The following is a 23,929-nucleotide window of genomic DNA, read 5'->3' on the forward strand; positions in this document are numbered from 1 at the left end:
GAGGATTTGTACAGCTGAGGGTGTCCCACAGAGAAAGCAGTTCACATCGAATTCTTATTGAAACTGCAGGGGTAAGACTGGCAGAAGAGTAGGGAGCACAGTAAGAGATCTGATGTACTACAAAAATACTTCATAGATATTAAAAACTGTATCTGAAAAAGTTTGAGGACACAAAGAACATGGAGCAGACTGGCACCATCTGTTAGAAACCTGAGCGCTAATTCTCAAAAGCACCTTAGCAAAATATCAGCTGATTTCAAGTTATTGCTACAGAATCTTCCACAGAAGCATACAGAATGGGTTATTAGCTTAGTAGCTCCAAGACTAGGGCCCTCAGGAGAATTTGAATAGCGTCAGTCTTAACTTCTTGACTTGAGAGTTGCAGTCAGTGACACTGAGCCGTATCATTCTAGCCATTGACTCCTGGAAGTTTGTATGAGAAATCCCCCAAATCTTACAGTAATCTGACATGAAACTGTTTTTGGAAAACAGAATCTTCCTTCAAAATTTAATACCGAAGTTATCCCTTCAAGAAAATCTGTTTCTAAACTCGTCTACCACTATCCTGTTTGTTGAAGTTCTTGAGCTCTGCACAGAAAATGCTGAGTTTCAATCAGACAGTGGAATTTGAGGTTGCTCAGCAAACACCACCAGACAGCTCTCTGAATCTCAGTGGCTCTTTAAGGACTATATTCTTGTTCAATTCATAACAGGAGGAACATCCTGGGAATGAGCTACATACAGCCTTCAGTGGTTTGAAACTAAACTAGAATCATGCACATTACATTGCACATTCATTCCGGAAGCCAATTTCACCATTTTCTTTTGGCCTGGGTCATGACCATCAGACTCATGGCATTAGTAAGCAGAGAATTCAAATCCATCTCCAGATGAATATACCCAGTCATTAGAGACATATGTAGAGAAAAATCTTCACAAACAATGTTTTATTGAAATCTGGAACTACTTAGGGTGAAATTAGACAAACAGGGACAATAGCATGCCTATTCTGCATGGAAAATATGCCCCGCTCAAAGTACAGTTATCTGTTCCATGGAGAGTTTTAACTGGAGTGCCAGTGTCTAATAAATCTCTTGTATATCTTAATTTTCTCATTATCCCTGTAGCTTGCTAATTAGCAGTAGCAATATAAGCATATTTAACTGCCAATTAGCAATTACAAAATTCAGTACTGCTAAAATACCATCCTGCCTTGTCCCAGCACAGTCCTCAAGCTGCGAGCTGGATTTGCACCTTTTCTGATAACAGACAACGATATCCCCAGTGGTTCACCCAGCAACTTTTCCAGTTGTTCTTGTGTCGAGCACAGCAGTGCTTAGCACCACAATGCTCAGCTCTGCTCACGTTCTCCCAGCTACTGAAGAGCTGATCACAATGGCCAACGTGGAACAAAAGATCTACTTTCAGTTTTATATTATCTCAAATAGACAAAGTTAAAATTAGTTGTGAAACACGAACTTCCCACTTCTCACAACATTAAAACCATAATCATAACGTTCTTTTCCATTTCCTTTGTAAATTCCTCTTACTGACTCCTCTCAGTTTGAGCATTAAAGACTATTATCAAAGTAGCCACAGATTTTTCTTAATTTGTACCAGATATTCTGCTAATTTCGCATCTCAAACCATGTATTTGAACCAGTAGGGCTACCAGGACAGCTTTCATGGGGGAACATAACTGAGTTTGCTACCTTGAAAGTTCAGGGCAAAGAAAAGATCCCATTTTAAAAGTGTGTCCTCAAGGGAATAATCCTCTAAAACAATTTATCTGTTCCTCTGATACGGAAATTTTTTTTCTGAGGATCCTCTTCCACATAGCATCACATTGCTGTCACAGCACTACTACTTACACAGCAAATGGATGTTGAATCAGGTGAAACTATTTCAGAAAATCATGGGCTACAGCTTGCGAAGGGAGAAGAGGAGGGTGGCTTAGTAGTGGGTGGAACTGAGCATGTTTTGCCTTGTATTGATAAAGACAGTAGATGAGTGGATATTAGGCTATTTCTGCTTTACCAGAGTTCTATTATTATTTACCCACACTTAGGCAACAGTACTGTTTTCAGTCTTACATAGACATAGTTCTCCCATGCCTGGCTTTACAATGATATAAGCTGCTTCACAGAGGTGAAAAATTACTAATTCACAAAACTTACTCAATTTAGTATTTTCCACAATCTTTTAGGCTTTGAGGCTCCAATGAACAATTCTTATCTTATCTCAACTGGATTTTGACTGGGAGCACCCTGGATTTTCTCTAATACCTAAGAAACAGCTCCGCTGTTTGTACAGTCGTTCACTTGACAAGTTCTGAGGTAGTTTTAATAACTTATTTAATGGAGCTTCTCTTCTTCGTAATTTAATTGGGGTCAATATGTGCGCAATGTGCAAACCTAAATGCAGACAAACGAGCCCCAAACATTTTATTGTTCAAACACACATTTTTTGGTTTTGAGAGTACACAGCCCCACCAATTGTAACCAATAGTATGGTGCCAGAATTTCAAGCCATTAGGTGAGTCATGCATCTCATGGCATTGTTCATCTGGGTAACAGATGTAGCACAAACGTGATATGCACATGTCCCAGAAAAGGCAGAGCGAAACCAAGATGAATGGTTTTCAAAGGCTAAAAGCAATAAAAGCCATTGTATTTAAAATATTATTTGTACACTTGAGACTGGACAGTAAAAAACTACTTGAGAAAAATTCTGAACTTCAAGCATGTGGCTGCATTCTGGTCTGGAACAAACTGTGGACCTTCCAATTTTTTTCCAAAAAGGACCAGAACACAAGAACTTACAGGCAGTCAAATGTCAAACAGTGGTTTTTATAAGGGTCTTCTCTAAGACAGAAGACAAAAGTTGGCTCCTGTTGTGAGTCATGGTACTAACTACTGGAATTCTTCATTTTCCAGAATGGGAGGCTCTCTCACGTTCTTTTAATTTGATTAGAAATTCCATTCTGATTCTAGAAACTTTTTATAAGAACTACTACATGTCCACAGAACAAGTACATTTCTCAGAACATTTCTCTTTCAACACTACTTTTAGACAAAGAATGTTTGTCTAGTGTTTGTCAAAGAAGTTCTCAGTTGGTACTCAATCACTCCCCTTACAAGCTTACCTATATGCCTCAATTTTGGGTATGGAAATCTTGAGCAACAGTTTTGTGATTCTCTGAAATACTGCATGCTGGAATGTACTTCATAGATCTACATGCTTCTTCACTCAAAAACAGTCCAATTCTTCTTCTTTTTTTTTTTGTAAATACACTTTTTCAGCAATTAGAGCTGTGCTCTGGCAACTGATATTTTTCACCTCATAAAACATGATGTTCTAGCACTAGAGAATGCCTTCTGTAACAAAAGCAAACTTTTTTGTTCCATTATAGAAGTCCCTTACAGATTAAAAAAAAAAAAAAGAAAAAAAACAGCTAGAACGGCCCTGAAACCAACTCTAAAATAGTGCCTCTCAAATTTTATCTAAAAAAAGGAAGGTTTCATGTGATTTTGATGACTCTCAGAAAGTCATGCACTGTCATACAAATACTTCTCAAAATGAATTTTATTTGCATGCCTTCTGGATTTCATGGTGCTTTCATTTAAATAATTAGTGCTGTGTGGAAATAATGGTTAAAGTCTCCTAAACTATAATAAGAGACAGTTCCGTTTTCATTAAAATTAGCAGCAAATTGTCACAAATGGTTATGGGAAAAGATAATCAGAAACCTGCCATTTATTATTAGAAAGTGGAAATTCATACTACTGACTTGTGTACAATTAACTAGACACCTCAATGAGCAGTTAGCTGTCCTCACTTAATCTCTGTCAATGCAGAGTAACAGCACCCTTGAAACACAACTCAGTGTACCTAGCTCTAAACTGCCATATGAACTCTTACGAACTCAAAGTTGAATATGCAGGTAAGATGTGCCTACTATGAGGAAACACAAATGCTTTTCAATTCCATCATGTAAATCACAGGTTGATTAAAAATATATTAAAAAGAAACTACTTGCCTTCATCATTAAGCAGTAAAAATTCTCTCTAATCAAAACGTATAATTAATAATCAATCACAAATTTGTTAACAAAGAGTTTATTCTGAATATTTGTATTTTGGAAATAATCATATTGAGAAACTCTTTTGGCATCTATTTCACATGTCCTTGTTATTTCTCAGTTTTTTACTGCTGAAAAAAAATACATTTGCAAGTTTATTTAATGAATAACATACATGTTGTAGAGTGTATAGATATATGTTCTCCTTATATGTGTGCGTACATATATATAGAGAGAGAAAACAAAACTCTCAGCAAAATCTGTAAGAGATTTAAGCAGCACTAATACATTTCTATAAATTCATTAAAACGTAGTTTTAAAATTTCTTCACTATATCTCCTAATTTTCAACTTGTCAGTAAACCAGTTTCTTATGCACCTTGAGGTGGATGCTATGTCAAGCAAATGCTCGTATGACAAAGAAGTTTTCATTTTCTGTTTTGTTCAACAAGTAGCCAGCTAACGTGACCCCACAGTGTCATTTGGCTCTTCCTGTGAGTACATCTTTTGCTTAACGCAACCCACACGAGCCCAAATTTCCGTAGCAAAGCACACATTCAGTGGACCTAATTAAGTGTTACTTCCCTCTTCATCTTTTCATTCTTTTCCTTTGGGAAAATAGATCTTTTCTTTACTTGCTGTTATTTTTTAATAAATCAGAAGTAACACTATCAGAGTTAAATCAGACATGTAAGCATAAAATCCCATTGAGGAAAAAAAGGACATCTTTTCTGTACCCTGTCAGCTGGAAACCAACGTTCTTCTAAATCACAACATTACTGTGTTAGTATGGGATGTATAAGACAGATAAGCAAGTGTTATACAGCAGCCTAAGACACAGAAGTCTTCTAGTAAGTAACATTAATAAGACCCAACGCCATAGGATTTCTTGATTATGACTCAGCACTGAATGGGCCTCAGTGACAACTGCTTTATGTAGTCTTGGAAGCAGCCCATGAGATCCCCACCACACAGGTGGGAGTCTGCACCTCTATCCCCACTACCACATCACTTTTCCCAGCTACCTCCCTTTCTGTGCATAAAGCTTTGGAGACAGAATTGAAATTGATACAACAAACATACAGTACTATACACGAACCCTACAAAATATAATTCAGATACTTGTAGCTTTGCAACACTATCAGGGATTTCTAGATGGCAGATAGCAAAAACGATGTCTGCATATTCATACCAGAAATTTTAAGACTTCCAAGCTATCATAATTTTGGTAATCATTTAACATATCCTTCAAATTCCAAAAGCGCTGACAATAACCTGTGTTCCTGTGGAGTTCCTGTCTCAGTTGTCAGGTTTGCAAATAATGCAACTAAAATAAACCTAGCTGCATGTTCATGATCATTCCCACCTCCTCTCTTCATTTCAGTAATCCTGACTAATCGAGCAGTGCATGTGGACTGCCACTATGCACTGTTTTTTATTAAGTCCTTAAGGGGTTTTGTCATTAATTTCTTGCTAAAGGTCTACTCCAATCTACAAGAATGCAGTAAAGAAAACTAAAAGAGACTAGACTCAACCTCCAAAATTCAGTGCTAGGAGCTACCTTTAACCTTCATAGCAATTTAACCAAATGCATTTGGCACAGGCTAAAATGACTTCATGGTCAGTAACTGCAGCACTGCACACAGACAACCATTTATGAGGCACTGCTCTGGGTGACGTGGCCACATCCTAACTGTGACATTACACTGTATGCCTTTACCAAACTATAAAGAGATGTTCCAAACAGCCGTGGTAAAGATTCATTGTCAAGCACTTAGGAGTTTGGGTTTTGTTGGATGATAAAAGTTTTCAAAAATGGTTTACAATGATTCAGATTTATATTTATGTCAGATTTTGGTCCCTCAGGTTTTTACTGAGCTAGAGCTCATCAGCAAAAGGTCCGACCCAGAGGAATATGATTATAGTTTTAACTGCTTGATCCTTTGGGTGGAGGAGAATGGATTAATCTTTCCAACTTCTTATTTATTAAATACTATATTTAGATATGATGTTTAGCAGTACACTATCACAATATATAACAGAAGAACATGACAGATGAAAAAAACTGGTATGTATTCTGTGTAACATTTTAAACAGACAACTTAATTTTCAGAATTTTCACTAATTATGCAGACCCAGTAGGCAAATCTTAAGTCTGAGTATGCTCTACACAATTGAAAGTTTTGCTAAATCTAATCTCACATACAGAATTGAAATTGGTAGCAAATTGAATGCCTTTAGCAGGAAACAAATCCAGAAAACCCAAGTCTTTGCAATCTACTTCGTATTTGACCTCTTCATGTTTCAGTTTTCAATTACCATGCCAAAGGAGCGAAATTTAAATATCAAATATTTATATTTCTCTTTTGACTTTGCCATTTCATTGAAGATTTTAAAATTAAAGCTACTTCTTGCAAATCAGCCTTATTCTGGCTCCTGATTAGACTACATGGCTGCTGAACTCAAATCACGGGGTACACTGAACCTGACCAATATTATTGATCTAAGACCAGACCCATTTTAGGGGTTTTGTTAATTGTTCCACCGTTTAGTTCTCAGCTGAATACAGGCTGAGCACACCACACAAGGCATTACACACAGCTATCTTCCGATTTTCACAGGCAACTATAATACCAGGGTCATTTCGAGTTTCACGACACCTGTTTCAGTATTTGTAGCTGCCAAGTAATGTATTGGCAGGTGTTTGCTGCACCACCTTCCCGTGTCACTTCAGCATCTGCGTCATTCATACCACCACACAGTGAAGAAATGCCTCTTCAGCTTCTTATTTAATAGATTCTGCACGTGCTGCCCCAAGGTAGATACGTGCACTGCTTACTGCACACAGTGGTGGTAATTACACATACTATTGAGAACTTATCCTACATTTCTGACGGTCAAAAGCATTTGTCCTAGTAAGACAGTTATTTGACAAGGAAACAAAGTGAAACAAGCAATGCAGAATACATACTACATTAAAATTTTGTCTGTATTAATGAAAGTTAACCTCTCTTACAATGAAAAGTTAAAAGAAGTCATCTTGAAACAAGATCATCCATCTCATATAAATTGCCTTGCTTGGAGCAGATACTCCATAGATAAAGACTTTTCATTGTTGCTGGTGGTGGTGTTTGTTGGTGGTTGTTGTTGGTTTTTTTTTGAGAATCTTAGATACATATTAGTTCTAGTTGTCATGCAGACCTGCTCTCTAAGAGGTTACTGTGACCCGTTTGTATTGATCTGCATGCAGATAGCAGTGAACGTTGACATTTTGTGAGTGCTTTTATGTTTTCACAGACAGTATTTTTCATAGAAACCAGAATAAACTTGGTTGGTTAAATTTCCACCTACTTTACCAGTTACAAAAAAGGGATTTAAATCTGCTAGAAGGGCTTCCTTCAGTATGAAAATGATGACCAGGAAGAATAAAGAAATTGCACACTACCAAAGTAGTAAGATATACCTGCAGAAACAACTGTTTTCTAGAGGGCAATATAAAAACAAACCCCTTGTTACAAAATACTTGTTAAAATGGACATAACCTTATTTTCACATCATTACTTTTCTTCACTGGCAGTTTATCTGAAACTGGGTCTCAAGAATTCTACTCTCAGATAAAAAGCATAAAGCTCTACTCTGAGCTGTTCTCAGAATTGTTTATCTACACTCATCAGAGCCCAAACTATATCCATAAGCCATAAGGAGATGGCATACAAAATTATGCCCAATCAGAATCATTTAAAATATGACCTTAATTTAAATCATAATTTACTATGAAACACTGAAATAATAGATTCAGTTGTGTCTCAAGATGACGTATTTAGTGGCAACGGTGGCTTGTCTTTGATAATCTTCCTCCTCCAGCATTAATGAACTCTGTTGTTATAGAAGAAATAGTTTGTGTAGCCACACAGTTCATTGCACTGGAGGCCTGATCTGCCTTGAAACTAAGCCAGAAGAAAACCTGGCAGGTTTTTTTTTTAATTATTATTATTTTTTATTTTTTTATTTTTTATTTATTTAAGTAAATGAGTTTCCAGATTCATTTCTGAGTGCAGCTGCACAAATCGTTGGGCTGGAACTATTGAAGGGGTAGTAAACCACAGAAACCAGCAGCAGGTGGCACAGGAGGTGAGGCTAGGTCACTATTGCTTCCAAACACTTTCCTTTTCTGTATGCAGCCTCGAGTCTAGTCAGAGGTTCATTTATATAATTCACTTATCCTCAGACTGAGTATACTGGCAGGAATTAGCTCAGTACAGACTGCAAGACACCATAACAAACTTAGGTAAATTTGCAACTGGCTTGCTTGCACTGAATGCCATGCTATAGTAATAGTGATACCAGTTACACAAGGGTCTCAACATTAAAATAGCCATCTATCAATAACTCAGGCTTAAGTTAATGTTTCCTTGCATATGTACAAACAGCAGTCACAGCTTTGGATGAACTACAGACATTTCCTTGAATGCTTGCATCTTCTATTTGAGGTGAAAAATATTTATGCTTTTAAAATGAGAGGTCTGCAATAAGGCCAGACTTAAATACTCACTCATTCTGCAGCTCTAAAATACTGAAGTAAAGGTGTCTCCAAACTCAGATTTGCTATCTCTACTGTAAAGAAAAAGAAAGAATTGTTTGAAGAAAGATTGCTGAAAGCTTTATTCTCTTATTAATATCAATATGGCATAAATTATAAAACAGCAAGTAAAAGCCTGGGATAAAATACTCTATAATCAAAAAACATGCCATAGCATTTTTCATTCTAGGAAAGAGCACACTGTACCTGAGTACCACATAACAGCATCAATTGCATTTTTAAACTTATATTTAGAAAGCTAAGCAATGTGGCAAGACTTGAACAGACTTCCTAATACCTAATGCTTCAAAAATAGAGTTAACTCTGCAAGTGCAACTTTATTTCATTAGAATTGGCCATAAAAAGTATTTTCAGTAACTATTTCCCTGTTAGTTACTGCTTGACAGAAAATTCTTACCAGTAGAACATTCTTTCAGAACGCTGATTACCATGAGCACTATGGACTACAGTGCCATCCAGTGGTAAATTGCCCTTTAGAAGCCACCTCTATGTGCTTCTGCCACATGTCAGCCTTAAACACATTCTGAAAAACCATGAAGGCCAAAAAATATCAGAAACAGTAAAAAGAGCGCATGTGCATTTATTCTGCACACTTTCCATATGCATCTTTTGTCACAGCATCACTGACAGCTGAAGCTTCCATGTATAGATGGTCCTTTGTAGATGGTCCTTTCCTTTCTAGACAGAGCTTTGGCAGATCATTTCTTAATGCTAGTGCAGCTAGCTAAACTTACATACTTGAAAAGGTTATACACTGTGAATCAGAATATATTGGGATGAGGATGCAATGTTTCCTAGGGTAGAATGATTTCAGTGAGGGACTGCCTTCCACTCTGACAGTGCAAAAAGGGTTCTGTCCTGAGATCAGATTTTCAGTTACTCAATCCTCCATTATTACAAGGAGGTAATTACACCAGTAATGCTTTTAATCTCCTCCACCTTCTTCCTGCAATGCTGAGCAGATTTTGCAACTTTTAGCATTTTGTAAGGTAGATCTTAGGTTCCATGCAGGCTGTTAGGAAACTCTCTGCATTGGAGAGTGCAATTTGAGGACTAAGTATCTCTTAAGTGCTTGCGTACATTCACAGAGGACAGTCCTCTGATTTAAGTGGCCATTTTGGGCCCATATTCTCTACTGGAATATATTTAAGAGCTTTGACTCTACTGTGATGGGCATCCAAAAGCATAGAGCCTGTGGAATCGAACTCAGCATTAGTTAGCATGTATTTTCCCCACTGACTTCAAATGAAATTATAAATCCATAAATTGGACCTTCTAGTAAAATTTCCAATCAATACCTTCCTATAACCCATTCTATCCCAATCACTACTAGACAGTGGAATGAGATGCACTTTTTTTTTCTTTTCATTTGTACTATTTCATCTTGAGAAGGAGATAGTTTAGAATTCACTGAGAAAACTTACAGAACCAGCCAAACTGATTTCCCATGCAGAAGCACAGAAATATGTTGCCACTGAGAAAAGCATATTCACAATTGAGAATGGAAAGGAATAGTATATAAAGTTAAGTGACTCAATTCTTAATAATTCTCCACTGACAATATGTTTTCAAAAATAGACTAACAGCCTTAAGACCCTATACCAAAGGAAAATAAAACATAACTTTCCTTATTATTTTATTGAGTGCATCAAAGATAGTCCCTTTCATGCAGGGCCAAATTTAGAGACAGCCTACGCACGAGACTACAGCACTGGCACCATGATGACTTTTTCATAAAATGAAAAACCATGGCCACCACTGCCATACACAAGGCAGCAACTGCTCTAGTACTTCTTTCAGAGCAGAAAACTGAGCAGTTAGGACACGTTACAGTCTCCTCTACATCTTGCCCTATCCTTTCCACCTTACCCATCTTCCCTTCCTTCCCACAGTATAGAAGCTACAACTATTCAGATTCTAAATTTCAGCCTTGTCCTAGGAGGGAGGCACTGCCTCTGATTGATGAGTAACACAGGATACTGATACAATTACCATTACTGAAATTATTTCATTTCAAAGAGGAAAAATTTTGTTTCTTCACTACACAACTAGCTCTGCTCCTACTCAGCTGTTTACAGTAATGCCTCCTTAAAGGAGACACTAAGTAAACAACTTACGTATTTCCTTATCTTCATGTAGTATTAACAAAGAAGAGCAACACCAAGTGATTACTCTTAATGATGCATATGTTTCTTATCGCTACATGCGTTTTTATTGCTCAGTCTTCTCTATTAGAAACCATTTTAGGGCCAGGTTAAGTTACTACTTAACGGCTTGAGAACTACTTATGGCTTGAGAACTGGTAAGAACCACAGAATGAGTTGGGTTAATTTTGGAGGCTACAGAGCTCTATGCTGATGTTCTGGCACTCTTAACGTTACCTCTTCGATACTCAAGTTTAGGCTGACCATGGTGACAAGTCTACACAAACACACGGCAGATGAGACACAAACCCACGACCTCCCCAGGTCTGAAGCAAAGGTGTACACTATGGCACACAGTCATAGCAAGCAGATGGTGACATCCAAACTATTAACATGGAAAAGTTGTCACCTGGTGAACTGCATAAGAATAGCCACACATCAGGAAATCCGTGCTGCTAGTAAAATGTTTAGATTTTCAGTTTGCCATCAGAAACATTTTTTCCATTTGCATCTCCTTTTCACTACTACCACTAATGTTCAGTTTCCAGTCTGCAGCTTCTTTTGCCCCTGATCCCCTGCCACCATGTGAAACCACCCACGTTGTGGCCTTGCTCCCTACAGGGCCGCAGCTGCATAGCAAGCCAACGGAAACCAGCCTCTGGTGGCTGCAGCTGCTCTCTAGCTGATTTGGCAACCCCAGCATACAGCAATCCACACCAATTCCATGCCAACTCCTTTCTCTGTCACTCTGCAGATACAGATTCTCCCTGTACAACAGGCTATATCCATAGACTACTGAACCCAAGTGTCTTGCTGTTGCACAGCACTCCTTCCATCAAGGGCTTAGGTTTGCATGGCTCTGCAGCAGATGCATTGTTGCAGCGAAAATGCAGTGATTCTGTAGCATTCAGGGTTTAATGCCATTTCCCACAATCATAGCCCTGAAATACCTTGGAGCAAGGATTATTGGTATTTGTGTTTTGGATCATAGAAACATAGAACGGACTGGGCTGAAAAGGACCATAAAGATCACCGAGTTTCAACCCCCCCGCCACGGGCAGCGTTGCCGGCCACTAGATCAGACTGCCCAGAGCCACATCCAGCCTGCCCGTGAGATGTTCTGTTGTACACTGACAAACTGCAATTTGCTTTCCTGCACCTTTGTACACCTATGGTCCTCTGTTTATTTCCTCTTCAGCACAGCCTCCACGGTATTATCAGTTCTCATGAGGGGACAAGGCCAAGCAGATCACCTAAATTAGAACCCACAGGAGGGCTTGCTCAGCAACGAAATGATGCCATTGCTTTGAACATGTTTTCAAAGTCGTTCTCACCAAAAAGAGGCCACCAGTGCTCTCCAACAGATTCTTCATTAGATTGTAAGGTCTCTCGAGTAACCTGCCTATAACTTTTGAGTATAATATTCTCTATCTCTTAGCATACATAAAATCCCCTAAGTTTTGATAGAAATACACAAATCAGCATTTCATGTTAGTCTAAGTATCTGGATCACAAATAGATTCTTCACATTTGAACTCCTCTACAAATTTGGCCCTAAATGCATACTTGAGCATTGCATGCTCTGAAAATACAAGCACTGGATGGGAATTGCCTTTCAACAAACATCTCAGTGCTTAAATCTATTGCAGTACTGGGATGTGGCAGATCTGCATCCAGCTCTTCCCTTCCGGGGGGAAAAACATCTTTCACATCTCAACAGTGTGTTACTTACAATCTCCACACCAGGCGATAGGACCTCAGCCTTCCTTATCTACATTAAGCTGTTTTACACAGATCAAACATTCACAACCAGCAGGACCAGAATTGGAGTTTCCTTTCTGGTTGCTAACACCTGGACTATAGGAATTTTCTCCTTAACCCATGTTGACTGTAAATTCTCTCTACAAAAAAAAGGGATCTGGTTTGCATACCTCACTCCAGCAGGTACTCAGATCAGTGAATTCAGAGCTATACACTTTCCTGAACCCTTGATTTAGATGCCTAATGCTCCGAGAACAGGAAATAAAATACTAAAGTTTCCTGTTCCCACTGCTCAGATTAACACAGAGACAGAATCTTGATCCTGACCTTGCATACAATTACATACATCAAGAATAATTTAATCACAGCAAAACCGATACCAACATCAGAACAAAATCAGAAGCAAAACAGACTATTCACACCACATGACAATGTCCAGTTGCACTGGATTTTGTTTGTGAACCTACAGGCTCTTCAGTGTAACCCAGGACTAATATTTGAATTGTTAGTCTTGCATGATGCTGTAATATTAGTGAGAAAAATCAAGGCAGAAATGAACTTTCCATATTAACAATCACAAACACTTAACCAAAACCAAACAAAATCAGAACAAGGAATGCCTAAGATGTAACACCAAAAGGACATATTGGAAGATCAGGAGCTCTGTTTAACAAAATGTTATATTTCTGCTAAAAAAGGGGATGTTAACATAGAGTAATGGCACAAACAGATACAGTCAATAACATTAAGTGTGCTGAATGTTACTACCAAGCTTCCCCAACTGTACAGCAGAGATGCCGCCTGCTAGAACTGCTAGAACTGCTCAGTGTGACTACAAAGTTGCATTCGAAGTCAAACAGCAAAGAAACAGCACGTATCATATTTGCAGAGATTTCAATTGAGATTTATGACGTTGGCTGATTTAAACTAGATCATCCCAAAATTCTGAATATTAACAGAAACGTAAATTAAAGACTTGAACAGTATTAATCTAAGTAAGTCATTTTATGGGCTTCAAATGAATCAAAAATAATAAATTAGTTTCATTATTCTGTTAACATTCACCTTTAAACTCAAAGCTAGGTTGCTTCCCATTATTTTGTGGGTAGTTAGAGCCAAGCGTATACCAGGGATCATACAAAAATTACTAAAAAATCCCTACAACTTTTAGAAACAAAAAGGCGGGTGCTTTCCCCTACTCAACAAGAATTCCAGACTCTTCTACATATGGAACGCATTTGATGTTTTCATAAAGTGGCTCTATATACCCATTACATTGCTGTATCTCCAAAAGACACGTGAATATGAAGCACTACAAGATCTGAAGCTTGTTTAACAGAAACTAACATACAATTGTTTACAGTATCCCCCTTTTTTTTTTTTTTCCTCTGGAAGTCACTGCATGTAACAATACACAAAAGAATTCAATGCTATTTGCTCCAATTAGGTGTGCTTTTTGAAATTGGATTTACAATATATATCACTGCTGCAAAATGTTCCTTTTATTTTGTGTTATTCAGTAGCAAAATATCCATTTGCTCAGGTAATGAGCTTTTGTCATTCAAGGCAATTATTTCTGTGACAGTAGTACACATCTAGCAGAATACGTTGCTAATTAATTACTGACCGAAGAACTCGTAGTGATTTTCTTTATTACCATCCATTCAGGTGACACAAGTGTAAAAGTCTGTACTCCATCTTCCTTTGTGAAATATTTATAATTGTAATAATTCAGATGCATGCAGCTATAGCATCACAAGTATTGACCTGCTCCTACCTAGCGCAGGTTTACGCCTGCATGAAAAATGGTCATCCCCAGGAGCAGCTCTCTGGTGACATTATAAAGACTTATCTCTCAATATGGAATCACTGAAATACAGCAAGACTTCCCATACGTGTTTGTAATTCTTAACCCTGAAATCACAGTGAAAAGGGATAACAGGAAAACTGTTGAATTTCTCTTTCTGTCCCCAGGTCCAAGAGGTTAAAGATTGACCACCTGTTCTCCAGATATAGGTACAGCCTCACAGCAGCCAGATTAGAAGAGAAGATACAATCCCTCATTCACTGCTGTTGCTAACAGGGAAACCAATCTTTTTCACTCACTTGACTGTGCCTGACCAGTTTCAAAAATCAGGTAAAGAGAAAGCAGCAGGTAAGGCAAAAAATCGTTTTTGCACCACATAGTAATGCTTCTATGCTACATGCAGCATCTGATTACCTAGGTTAAACCATTTATCCAATTAAGCCACTTTGCACCTTTTCTTTACTGCAGGCACTCCCACTCCAGGCTCCTTAGCTCATATCTCTGGCTGCTCCTCACTTCCCATTTTGTAGCTAATGAGCAAGTCTCAAACAAGGTGGCATTTAGGGGCTGAACACTGAAATGTGGCCTTTTTTGGAGACTCTGGGAGAAAATTAAGAAAAGTGAAGGGAAAGCTTCCTCCAGCAGGAACAGCCAGCCATGCAGGGGCCCCAACCAAGCTTACAGAAGGCTTCGGTCTTGAATGACATTGACATATCTCACCTGCTAACAACTCTGCCATTCTCACACTGCTTCAGATCCATGCAATAGGGTATTTATAATCAAATTCACTCAAAAAAAAAAAAAAAAAAAAAAAAAAAAGGGGTCCCTCTCACAATCTCATTTTGGCTATCTGCAAGTACCAAGAATGCCAAGCCTGCACCAACCCTTAGAAGAAAGACAGTCAAAAACCCAAGTAACAGTAATCTGAGAAACAGAAGTTGGCTGATAAGAGAACTCACTTTGGAAACTGTGCTGGAGCATTGTGCACGGGATAACCGCGTTCTTATGTATGGAACTTCATCCTGAGGCTGAGGAAGAAGCACGCTGACTCTTCAATACAAGATGTGAAGGCTGAAACTTCTCTTGGTGTCACATTTTTAAGAGGGTGCAACAGAACAGCACTTGGGATAGGACAGATAGCAATGGCTAAGGTAAGCAGGAATCCAAGAATGGAGGGCAGGTGAACAGACTCCATCCTGAGCTTCTCATGCCACACACTGCCTTAAATGAAGGGATGTGGAACAACTGACAAAAAAAAAAAAAGTTTTTCCTCTACTTTGTCCGATTTAAGGGAAAAAAAAAACAACAAAAAAACACCAAACTCCTTTATCTCCTGAGTACAGGGCGATACGAGCAGAGCCTGCACACAGTCAAAGCAAGCAGAGCTGCGCTCTCCCACCTGTGAGGGCGGCATGGCTCCGCGCGCTCAGCAAAAGCCCTGCTCGGCCCGGAGCTCTGCTCACGGCCCCGTGTGCCGCCCTCCTTCCAGCGTTCCCTCGGGGCTCAGAAAGGAGAAGACGAACCCAAAGCCCCTACTGCTCCCCAGCGCTGTGGGGACCGCCCTACTTGGCTCCCGGCCCCAGATCGCCCCTCCGGCGGACGCGCTGTCCCTCAGGGGCGGAGGGCGCTGCCCAGCCGGGCGGGAACGCCGCCTCCGCCCCCCACCGCCTCCCGCTGGCACAGACCGCGCGCCCCTCAAACCCCGCTGCTGCGGCCGCCCCGGACGTCGCGTAGCCGGGGCGGGCTGCGCAGTTCCGGCGGAGAGAAGGGAGGGGTGATATGCAGAGCGGGCAGCCGGGGCCGCGGCGGCTGCAGCCGGAGCCGCCGGAGCAGCGGGTGCTGGGAGTCCGGGCCGGGCGCGGCGTTCCCGCCATGGAGATGGAGAAGGAGTTCCACCGGCTCGACCAGGCCGCCAGCTGGGCCGCCATCTACCAGGTGAGGGGCGGTCGCCCGGCCCCGCTCTGCCCCCGGCGCCGAGGAGGAGCGCTTTGCTTTCGGCCGCTCTCTGCCGCCGTCCGGCTCCGCTTCCCTGCGCCGGCCCGGAGCCCCGCGCGGATGGCGCCGCCTCCCGCTCCCCTCGCGGCTTTCCCTTCCTCCTTTCCCTCCCCGCCGCTGCCGTGCTCTCCTTCCCCTTTCTCCCGGCGTTCAGGGGGCCCCGCTCCGCTCCCCTCTCTTCGTGGCCTCGTCCCTCGGCGCGGCCGCCCTTCGCGGCCTTGTGAAGCTGCCCGTCCTCGCCGTGCGGAGCGAGGCTCGGGGCCGCGGCCGTCATCATGCCGTCGCGGTGCGCGCAGATAACCGGTCGGTCTCCGTAGTGATAGAACAGATCCGAAGAGCGGCTCGTTGGAAGCACTTGCGCGGTGATCTGGTGTTATTTTTTATTATTTTGCATTTAGCACATTTCTGATGTTTTTAAGCTGTCTGGCAAACACGGATGATTCTAAGGATGCCGGCAAGGTGAATACAGATTAACAGATACAGCTGTAAAGAGGTCTTCTGCCTTGAAAGAGTTCTTTGTGCGCTTATTCAGAAGAAGGTGTGAGAGGTGGGTGTGCGCAGTCACGTCAGGCAGCGCAGCCGTGAGAGCCGTCGGAATGCTTAAGCTGCAGCACTGCATATTCTGATAAATTCTGATTCCACGTTTGTTATGTAGAGGTGAGGCTTTGTATCCCTGTGCTGCGCGTTTCTCTGGCAACAGGCTTTAGAAAAAGGAAATAAAAAATGGAATTTTATGACAGTGAAATAAATGAGCTTCAACTTCACAACAACCGTATGTGAGTTGTGAAAGTAGTAGCTTGCAGGATGGGCATCTCCAGTTGTTTGGCAACGGGAAAATAAGCATTTTTTTCATGAAATTTTGAATATTCTTTTCAGAAAAGTCAATTTTTTTGGTAGAGGATTTCATTTCCTGCAGAGCCTCAGTGCTTGCTAACTCTGTATTGGTTGAAAGTCATGTGCATATATGATGTTGTGTTTTTGCTAAACTGTTTTTGATAGTTTGGTCTGTTGCAGGCTTAGCGCTCAGGAAATGATTTTGAGTAGCAGCATTGTAATGGAGGTGGTACACTCCTATGGGTACGATTTAATTACTGAAGTGATATCTGTAAGGAGCCATAAGGTTAATAACGAATGAGGAACTGTGGCGTGTTTTCAGTGTAGCATTCAGTGATATTTTTTTCCTGCTTTCTTTGAATGATGTAACGCAGTAACCTGCTCAGACTGTGTCACAGAGTGAGGTTTGATTGAGGTTTGATATTCAGTTAAAAAAGAAACAAGCTGAAGTGATTTGCTTCCAAATGTTGGCAGGCATGAGAGCTGGGTTTTTTGTTTTCTTGCTTGTTTTTTAAGGTTAGTAAGTATGTGCTTCTGCATCGCGTAACTCAGTTTCTAACTGCATCCTGCTTTTAAATATCAGCTGCTTTAAATGATGTTGTGGCAGACTGTGTACATCTAGAACAGTGTATTTCGCTGTAATCTGTGCTTTTGATGTCTTGGCAGTGATACGAGCAGTGCAGTTTTCCAACAAATACCAATCTTTGCTTGAAGAATGGAGTTAAGTGGAATAATGTTTGTTACTGATGCAGTCGTTTCTTTCTGAAGAGTCTTTCTACGGGTTAATCATAGCATGTGCTTGTAGTATCTAGGTGTTAGGATCATGATTGCTAAAATCTAGAGGTGTTCACCAATATTCTGAATGAAACATAATGCAGTTTACTAGCAGAATCACTTCCTCTTGTTTCTTGGCTATATCGTTGATCTAGAGATACGGGTGACATTTAGAAGAGGCATTAGGAGCACAACAGAGTGGTGAAGCTAACTGGAAGGATGGCTACAAGGAGGCGTGTGTGGGTGCCACATGACTTTGAAGGTGTAAAATTTTCCAAGCTTCTTTTTTTGGACAAGGGAAAGCTATGTTCAGCTGCAATAATCACACAGTTCTGAAAGAATGTAAGATTTTTTTAAGTGTAAATAATGATAAGATAAAGACAAAAAGAGTTCAAAATGAATTTCTGAAGGTATTTGTGACAATTCTGTCTCAGGCACCGTATGGTTGGTGGCACTGTGGTAGCTAGTTGAAACGGTAAATACTTACGATGTTGTCAGTGTTGTTGGTTTTTTTAAACATCCAGTGCCATCTCTTTTATTAGATTTACTGGCTACCAGAACTAGCAGACATGAGACTTTGGAAAGGTTGTTCAGAGATCTGGTACTTCACAAGAGTTGGTCTGGTACTAATCTGTGTTTCTATTATGGAGAAATATACTTGGGTCTCATTTGATTGGTTGCCTTCTAACCTAAGCATAAGAAATAATTTGAATAGTTAGCATTCTCACTCAAGTCCTCTTCCATAAAACAGCAATTTATAGGAAAATGGTCAGCAGCTTAATACAAACTTTTAAATGTGATATTGTGGTTCAAGCGTGCAGTCTAGAAAACAAATACCTGAAGGTGGGTTGAAGGATGTACATACTGCATAAATACCTTTAGGAGTACCAGTAGGATTGAAAAGCATTCACTCTGGAGATGTCACAACAAAAAGCAGTAGCCCAAAGCTAAGAAAAGAAGTTCTGGGAAAGCATTATTGCAGCCTTCCAATACTTGACGGAAGCTTAGAAACAGGAGGGAGAACGACTTTTTACCAGGGCAGATAGTGATAGGCTGAGGGGGAATGGTTTTAAGCGAAAAGAGGGGAGATAGAGGTTAGATGTTAGAAATAAATTCTTTACTCAGAAGGTGGTGAGAGGCATTGAATCTTCACTTGATCATAGTGAATTTGGTATCGGATTTTAATGGTAATTCTACACGTTGAAGTCTTTAATAATTTTGATTTCTAACTCCTTACCCACGTTAGTAGAATGAGATACTATCTTAAAAACGCAAACCTCAAATACAGGTTAAATTGCTTCTTGTGTTTATATAAGCCAGGTAGGTTGACGTTAGTATGTTGGCTAATGATATTAAGTCTGATGTGTTAATAACATTACGGAGATCTGTGAATTATTTAGTATTCAGCTATGAATCCCACACAAAGCAGACAGTGCAACCCATGCAGACTTGATACTGCTGGTTTTCACTGAACTGTATGTATGGCAACTGCTCAAAATTAGTTTTCCATGTGAAGGATGCAGAATTCGTGCACTTTTTTTTCTTTTTACAGACAGTACATTGTAAAATAAGAAAGAAGCGATCATCTGGATTTTCAGATATGTTCAGAATTGAAAGAACTGAGAATATTGGGCACTGTGCTAGATCTGCTGCTGTGCATACCCTGGAAAACTGATGTATGGTTACAGTTAAGTACGGTTCGGTTTGATACCTGTAAGAGGAATATTATAGCTGTTCTCAGTTCTTCAAAAAAGGAAGTTTGGTGCTTTTTTGTTTGTTTGTTTGTTTTCAACTATTATTAATATGACTGTTACTTTTTTCCCAAATCTCCTAAGCTAAACTAAAATACTGCAAAATATACAAGTTAATAAACTTCACACAGGCTATGGGAGAGATATAGGAAGCAACCAAGGATGTTCTGAATATTTCTCTCTCAAAAGAGCAAAGACATGGAAAACTTTTTTATTGTCTCTGTGTTTGAGGTAGATTTCAATGTTGAAAGTAACAAGCTGTAAAATGGTTCACTCTGTAAACTGTATACTGTGGTTGTGTTATATTTTTAAAGTAAATGAACAGGAAGTTCTACCAGTGTTTTCAGTTTATAAGCTGCTGTGAGAGTTCAGACTATCCTGCTGCAGTGTATAAGTATTTGTGTTTCTCTTTTGCTCTGGTGCTATCAAACTTTAAACTTCTTTGGAGTACATAAACTTTAGTATGAGTACAGCTTATTCCAAATGCATCTTTGTGCCTGATTCTGCCAGTTCTTGTTCCTTGAAAATACAGGTCTCTGCATGCATGCCTTGCCACTTCTTAACTTGTGCTATTCAAGTTGATTCATTCAAGGTGTAGTTTAATTGGCTCTCATTATGGAGAGCTAACTTAGAATTGCTAGTTGCAGGGATTCTCTCTTTGCCTGCAATACAGCTAAGGATATATGCCATGTTTTCCAGTGCCGTATGGCCGCTGAATTTTGATAGAACTGTAGGAGAGACAGAGCAGGTAACTGAGCCCCTGTGGCTTGTGAAGTCATTATCTTCTCTGCGAAAAAGCAAAGTTCACTTTCATTTACAAGTGCTAGTATGCTTTGTGCTATTGAGAGTGTTCCAGGGCATTCAGCTGCGTTGGCTAGTTGTGGTAGTCACCTTTCCAGGTAAGACTGATCATATCTGCTGATGGCAAACAGGAGATGGTGGAAGTCCTCTTCACCTGAGCTACTGAGCAGCTTAATATTGCTTGTTTTTCAGAAGCTAGAGTCTAAAATATAAGTATTTGAAGTGTCCTTTCTTATAGCATTGCTCTAAGTAGAATAAAAATGGAGCCCATATTTCTCTATTGTAGCTTACTGCTAAAGGGTACAATTTGCCAAAAATCTGAAAATGATACCTGTGGGCAGTAAGTGCTATGCCTGCTACTGAGTGCCTTCAGAAGGATTTCAGGGTTTCAGAGGGTTCTTCCACATTATTTGTTCCTCTTCCTTTCTGCTTGTCATAACTGACAGTTACAGAGAATACAGTGTTAACCACATGCCAAATGATGTCGAATTCAAACAGAAACTGCACTTGCGAACAGAGCCTCAAATACATTGTGTTCAAGGTAGACTATGCATTTCTGAAACTAAAATAACTTTTAAAATATTCTTGTCAAGTTTATATTAACAGTTCATCATACAGGCAACTACACATTAAAATGAGATCTTGAAAGGCTTACATTGCAAATGAATGCAGATGTTCTGCAGGTGTTTTATCTGAGACTTTCTAGGCTGTGCTTCACACTGAAGGATCACTGCTACTTTCTTACCAGTTCTCCTGTTTCACATCAGTTACCAGCATGACATAATAATCCATTTGGACTGTTAATTCAGCCTAATCAACTTAAGAGGGTACTGAGTGATTCCTTAAAGTTCAGAATTCATGTAGGAACTGAAATGGACATTTTTAAATTAAAATTACATGGAGTAGGAAAGAGAATCTATGAACAAATGAAGAAAAAGCCATACTAGCAGTATTAGCTTGAGATCTCACTATCGCTTGTAGTCAGTGAATGTTAGCAAGTTGTGTCACTCACTAGGGATGCCACTGAATTTGTTTTCCTATGGTCAAATAAAGTAGTTTTTTCTTTAGTCTCCTCACATGCAAAATGAGAACTGTTTAAAGTGTCAGAGAGCTTATAAGCACAAAATTATTTTCTTCCCTTTTGTTTCACAGAAGGAAAAGAACCCAAAGTATGCATACATTATCAGTGTTCTGTTGTGAAGATAGGACGCAGTTTTCTAGGTTTATTGGTTGTTTTAACTGTATTTTTGTTGCTGTTGTTTGTATCTAATACCTCCAAACTAGGTCACTGCGTGACGAAGATTTCAGCTCATGTACTGCTTCAGGTAATGCAGAATGTATGTGGATGTTCTCTTCTGATCATAGTCATCTTTTGCAGTCTGTGTTCTCTTTTAAAACAGAGGCCTTCGTTCATCAGTGAGGATGAAATCTCTGCTAGGTGAAAGTCTGCAAAATGTGTTTAGCCAGAGGCTTATTTAATGGCCAGATGGATAGATATTTGAAAATTGAATATTATGCCATAAACCTTAGAAATTAAAAACAAAACAAACAAAAAAGCCACACGGTTAGCTGGATAATTAGAATTTTCCTGAGCGTAACATTTTCCAGTATGCTCTGCTTAATTCTGCAGTTTCTGCAATGCTGATTAGTAAAAAGGTTAATATGGAGTGAGATCAAAGACTATCAAATAGAGCATCACCTGAGGTTTTATATAGTATTCAAATGCTGAACTGCAAGTGCTGTCCATGTTAGTCGTTTTACATGGATTTTAAAAAGTTGTTTTTGAAATATTCAACTATAATTTTTGTGTCTGTACTTCTGTAAAAGTGTGTAGTGCATCTGGACCTTTTGGAAGCATGTGGTGTGTTTTTTTTTTTTTCTTGAAGGAAGCTTGTTTATGAAAATAAAATGAAGAAACATTCTCTGTGATGTTTGGAAGTAATAATATGGCTTGAACTGATCTGTCAGCTTTGATGTGTACAGTGCTTACCATTGAGATTTTTTTTTTTAAGTCATCGGTCACCATGTCTCACGTTGATTTGCACAAGAAACACTTTTTAGTTATCTCTCTGGTGTCGGTAGACATGCCCTTGCTGGTTTGGCTGGGAGGGGCACTGTGATACAACATCAAAATGCCTTTGTGTGTTCCCTTTGTAGATCGTGTTGAACAAACACCAGTTCATTTTCTACCAAAGCTTGTGAATTTAGATGTGCTTTTTCTCTCACCCACGCAAGACATTGCTAAGATTCAGTAACTTGCCTATTATACTAAGAAAAAGCGAGTAATTCTTGGAAATTTGTGATTCTGTTAGTAGTGGTAGCTTATCTGCCTTCAGCTTGGGTTTGTGCTTTCTACATCGCCAAGAGAAAGATTCATGGGACAGCAGAGAAAAATCTCTCATCCGTGATCAAAGGGTGAAAGAGTCAGCATAGTAGGAAAGTTTGGGAATTTTTAAAATTCATTTTTTCCCCCTAGGTTCTGGTTCTGTAGGTTCTGTTCCCTTATGCTTTCACCTTGCTCAACACTTTGTCCCAGAAAATGGACTGCTGAACACAATATTTCCATAAGTTATTGTCTTTGCAGTCATAAGCAGTGGAGTAACAAGCTGGGTATCTAGGGCATCTGCTTGTGGAAGAACATCAGTACAGCCAGCTTATTTGACAGGTCTGAATTGTGGCTAGAGCCTGTCTGTATCTTTTAACCCAAAGTACTTAACATTAACACCGTGTCAAATGTGTTTCCTCCTTAATTGTGTGTGCTTTGTTCTTTTTCCCTAGTGGCTGTTGCTTTTCACTCACGCTCTCTTGCTGGCTCCTACTTGTCCTTGTTGAGTGGCACGGTGCTGAACATGGATTGTAGAGGGGAAAAAATATTTGGGCGTTCTGCTTTCTCATTGAGCACACAGTTAATGAAAGAAAGCAGATTAAAAAAAGCTTTTTTGCTGAATTCAGCATTAATCTCGTGGTGGTGTATTTTGGATTTACCTAAGTGGCATACCAATACCTGCATTAAGGGCTTGTTTCAGAGCCTTTTTCTCATTGTCAGGGACTGAAACTGGATCTTCACTGTACGTTGGATATTTTAGTCCTTCCATGCTGGGATTCAAACCTTGAAGTAGTGCTGAGCTCCTTTTCACTGCAGGGTACTCCAGTGGAAGGAACAGGAAGAAGTCTGCTGCATGCCTTCACCATCTGTGCCTTTTCCCACCATCTGAAACTGTAATTGTCTTAGCAATCGGTTGTTGTGGATGCTGTGGTAGCACAATTGAAGGGATAAAAAGGCACCTTCAGAATTGACAGCACAGTTGGTCAGTGATGTGGACTGACCAGCTTTCATTCACCAGCTTTTGTGATACTGCTTAATCAGATTTGAATTGTGTGG

At 39.7% G+C, this 23,929-nt stretch overlaps 1 protein-coding gene and 1 long non-coding RNA gene across 4 annotated transcripts in view; one reads left to right on the forward strand and one right to left on the reverse strand.

The window, feature by feature from the left end:
- Positions 1-15,977, reverse strand: part of LOC122168764 — a 112,903-nt gene extending 96,926 nt beyond the window's left edge. Inside the window, exons 1-2 of the long non-coding RNA XR_006171361.1 lie at positions 15,352-15,977; positions 8,633-8,694 (exon numbers count right to left, since the gene is read on the reverse strand). This is a non-coding gene — a long non-coding RNA (uncharacterized LOC122168764). The remainder of the gene's footprint in view (positions 1-8,632; positions 8,695-15,351) is intronic.
- A 194-nt stretch (positions 15,978-16,171) lies between these two features.
- Positions 16,172-23,929, forward strand: part of PTPN1 (protein tyrosine phosphatase non-receptor type 1) — a 39,131-nt gene continuing 31,373 nt past the window's right edge. The window contains exon 1 of one of the 3 annotated variants that reach the window (XM_042834326.1): positions 16,172-16,327. In XM_042834326.1, the coding sequence (XP_042690260.1) occupies positions 16,172-16,327 (156 nt within the window). Of the gene's footprint in view, positions 16,328-19,552; positions 19,683-23,929 lie in introns of those variants that run through there. The other 2 variants (XM_042834327.1, XM_042834328.1) reach the window with 2 other exon arrangements.

The sequence above is a fragment of the Centrocercus urophasianus genome, unplaced genomic scaffold (assembly GCF_019232065.1).
Source record: "Centrocercus urophasianus isolate 14NV4802_14NV808 unplaced genomic scaffold, USGS_Curo_1.0 seq_46, whole genome shotgun sequence".
In the NCBI taxonomy this organism is placed as follows: Eukaryota; Metazoa; Chordata; class Aves; order Galliformes; family Phasianidae; genus Centrocercus; species Centrocercus urophasianus.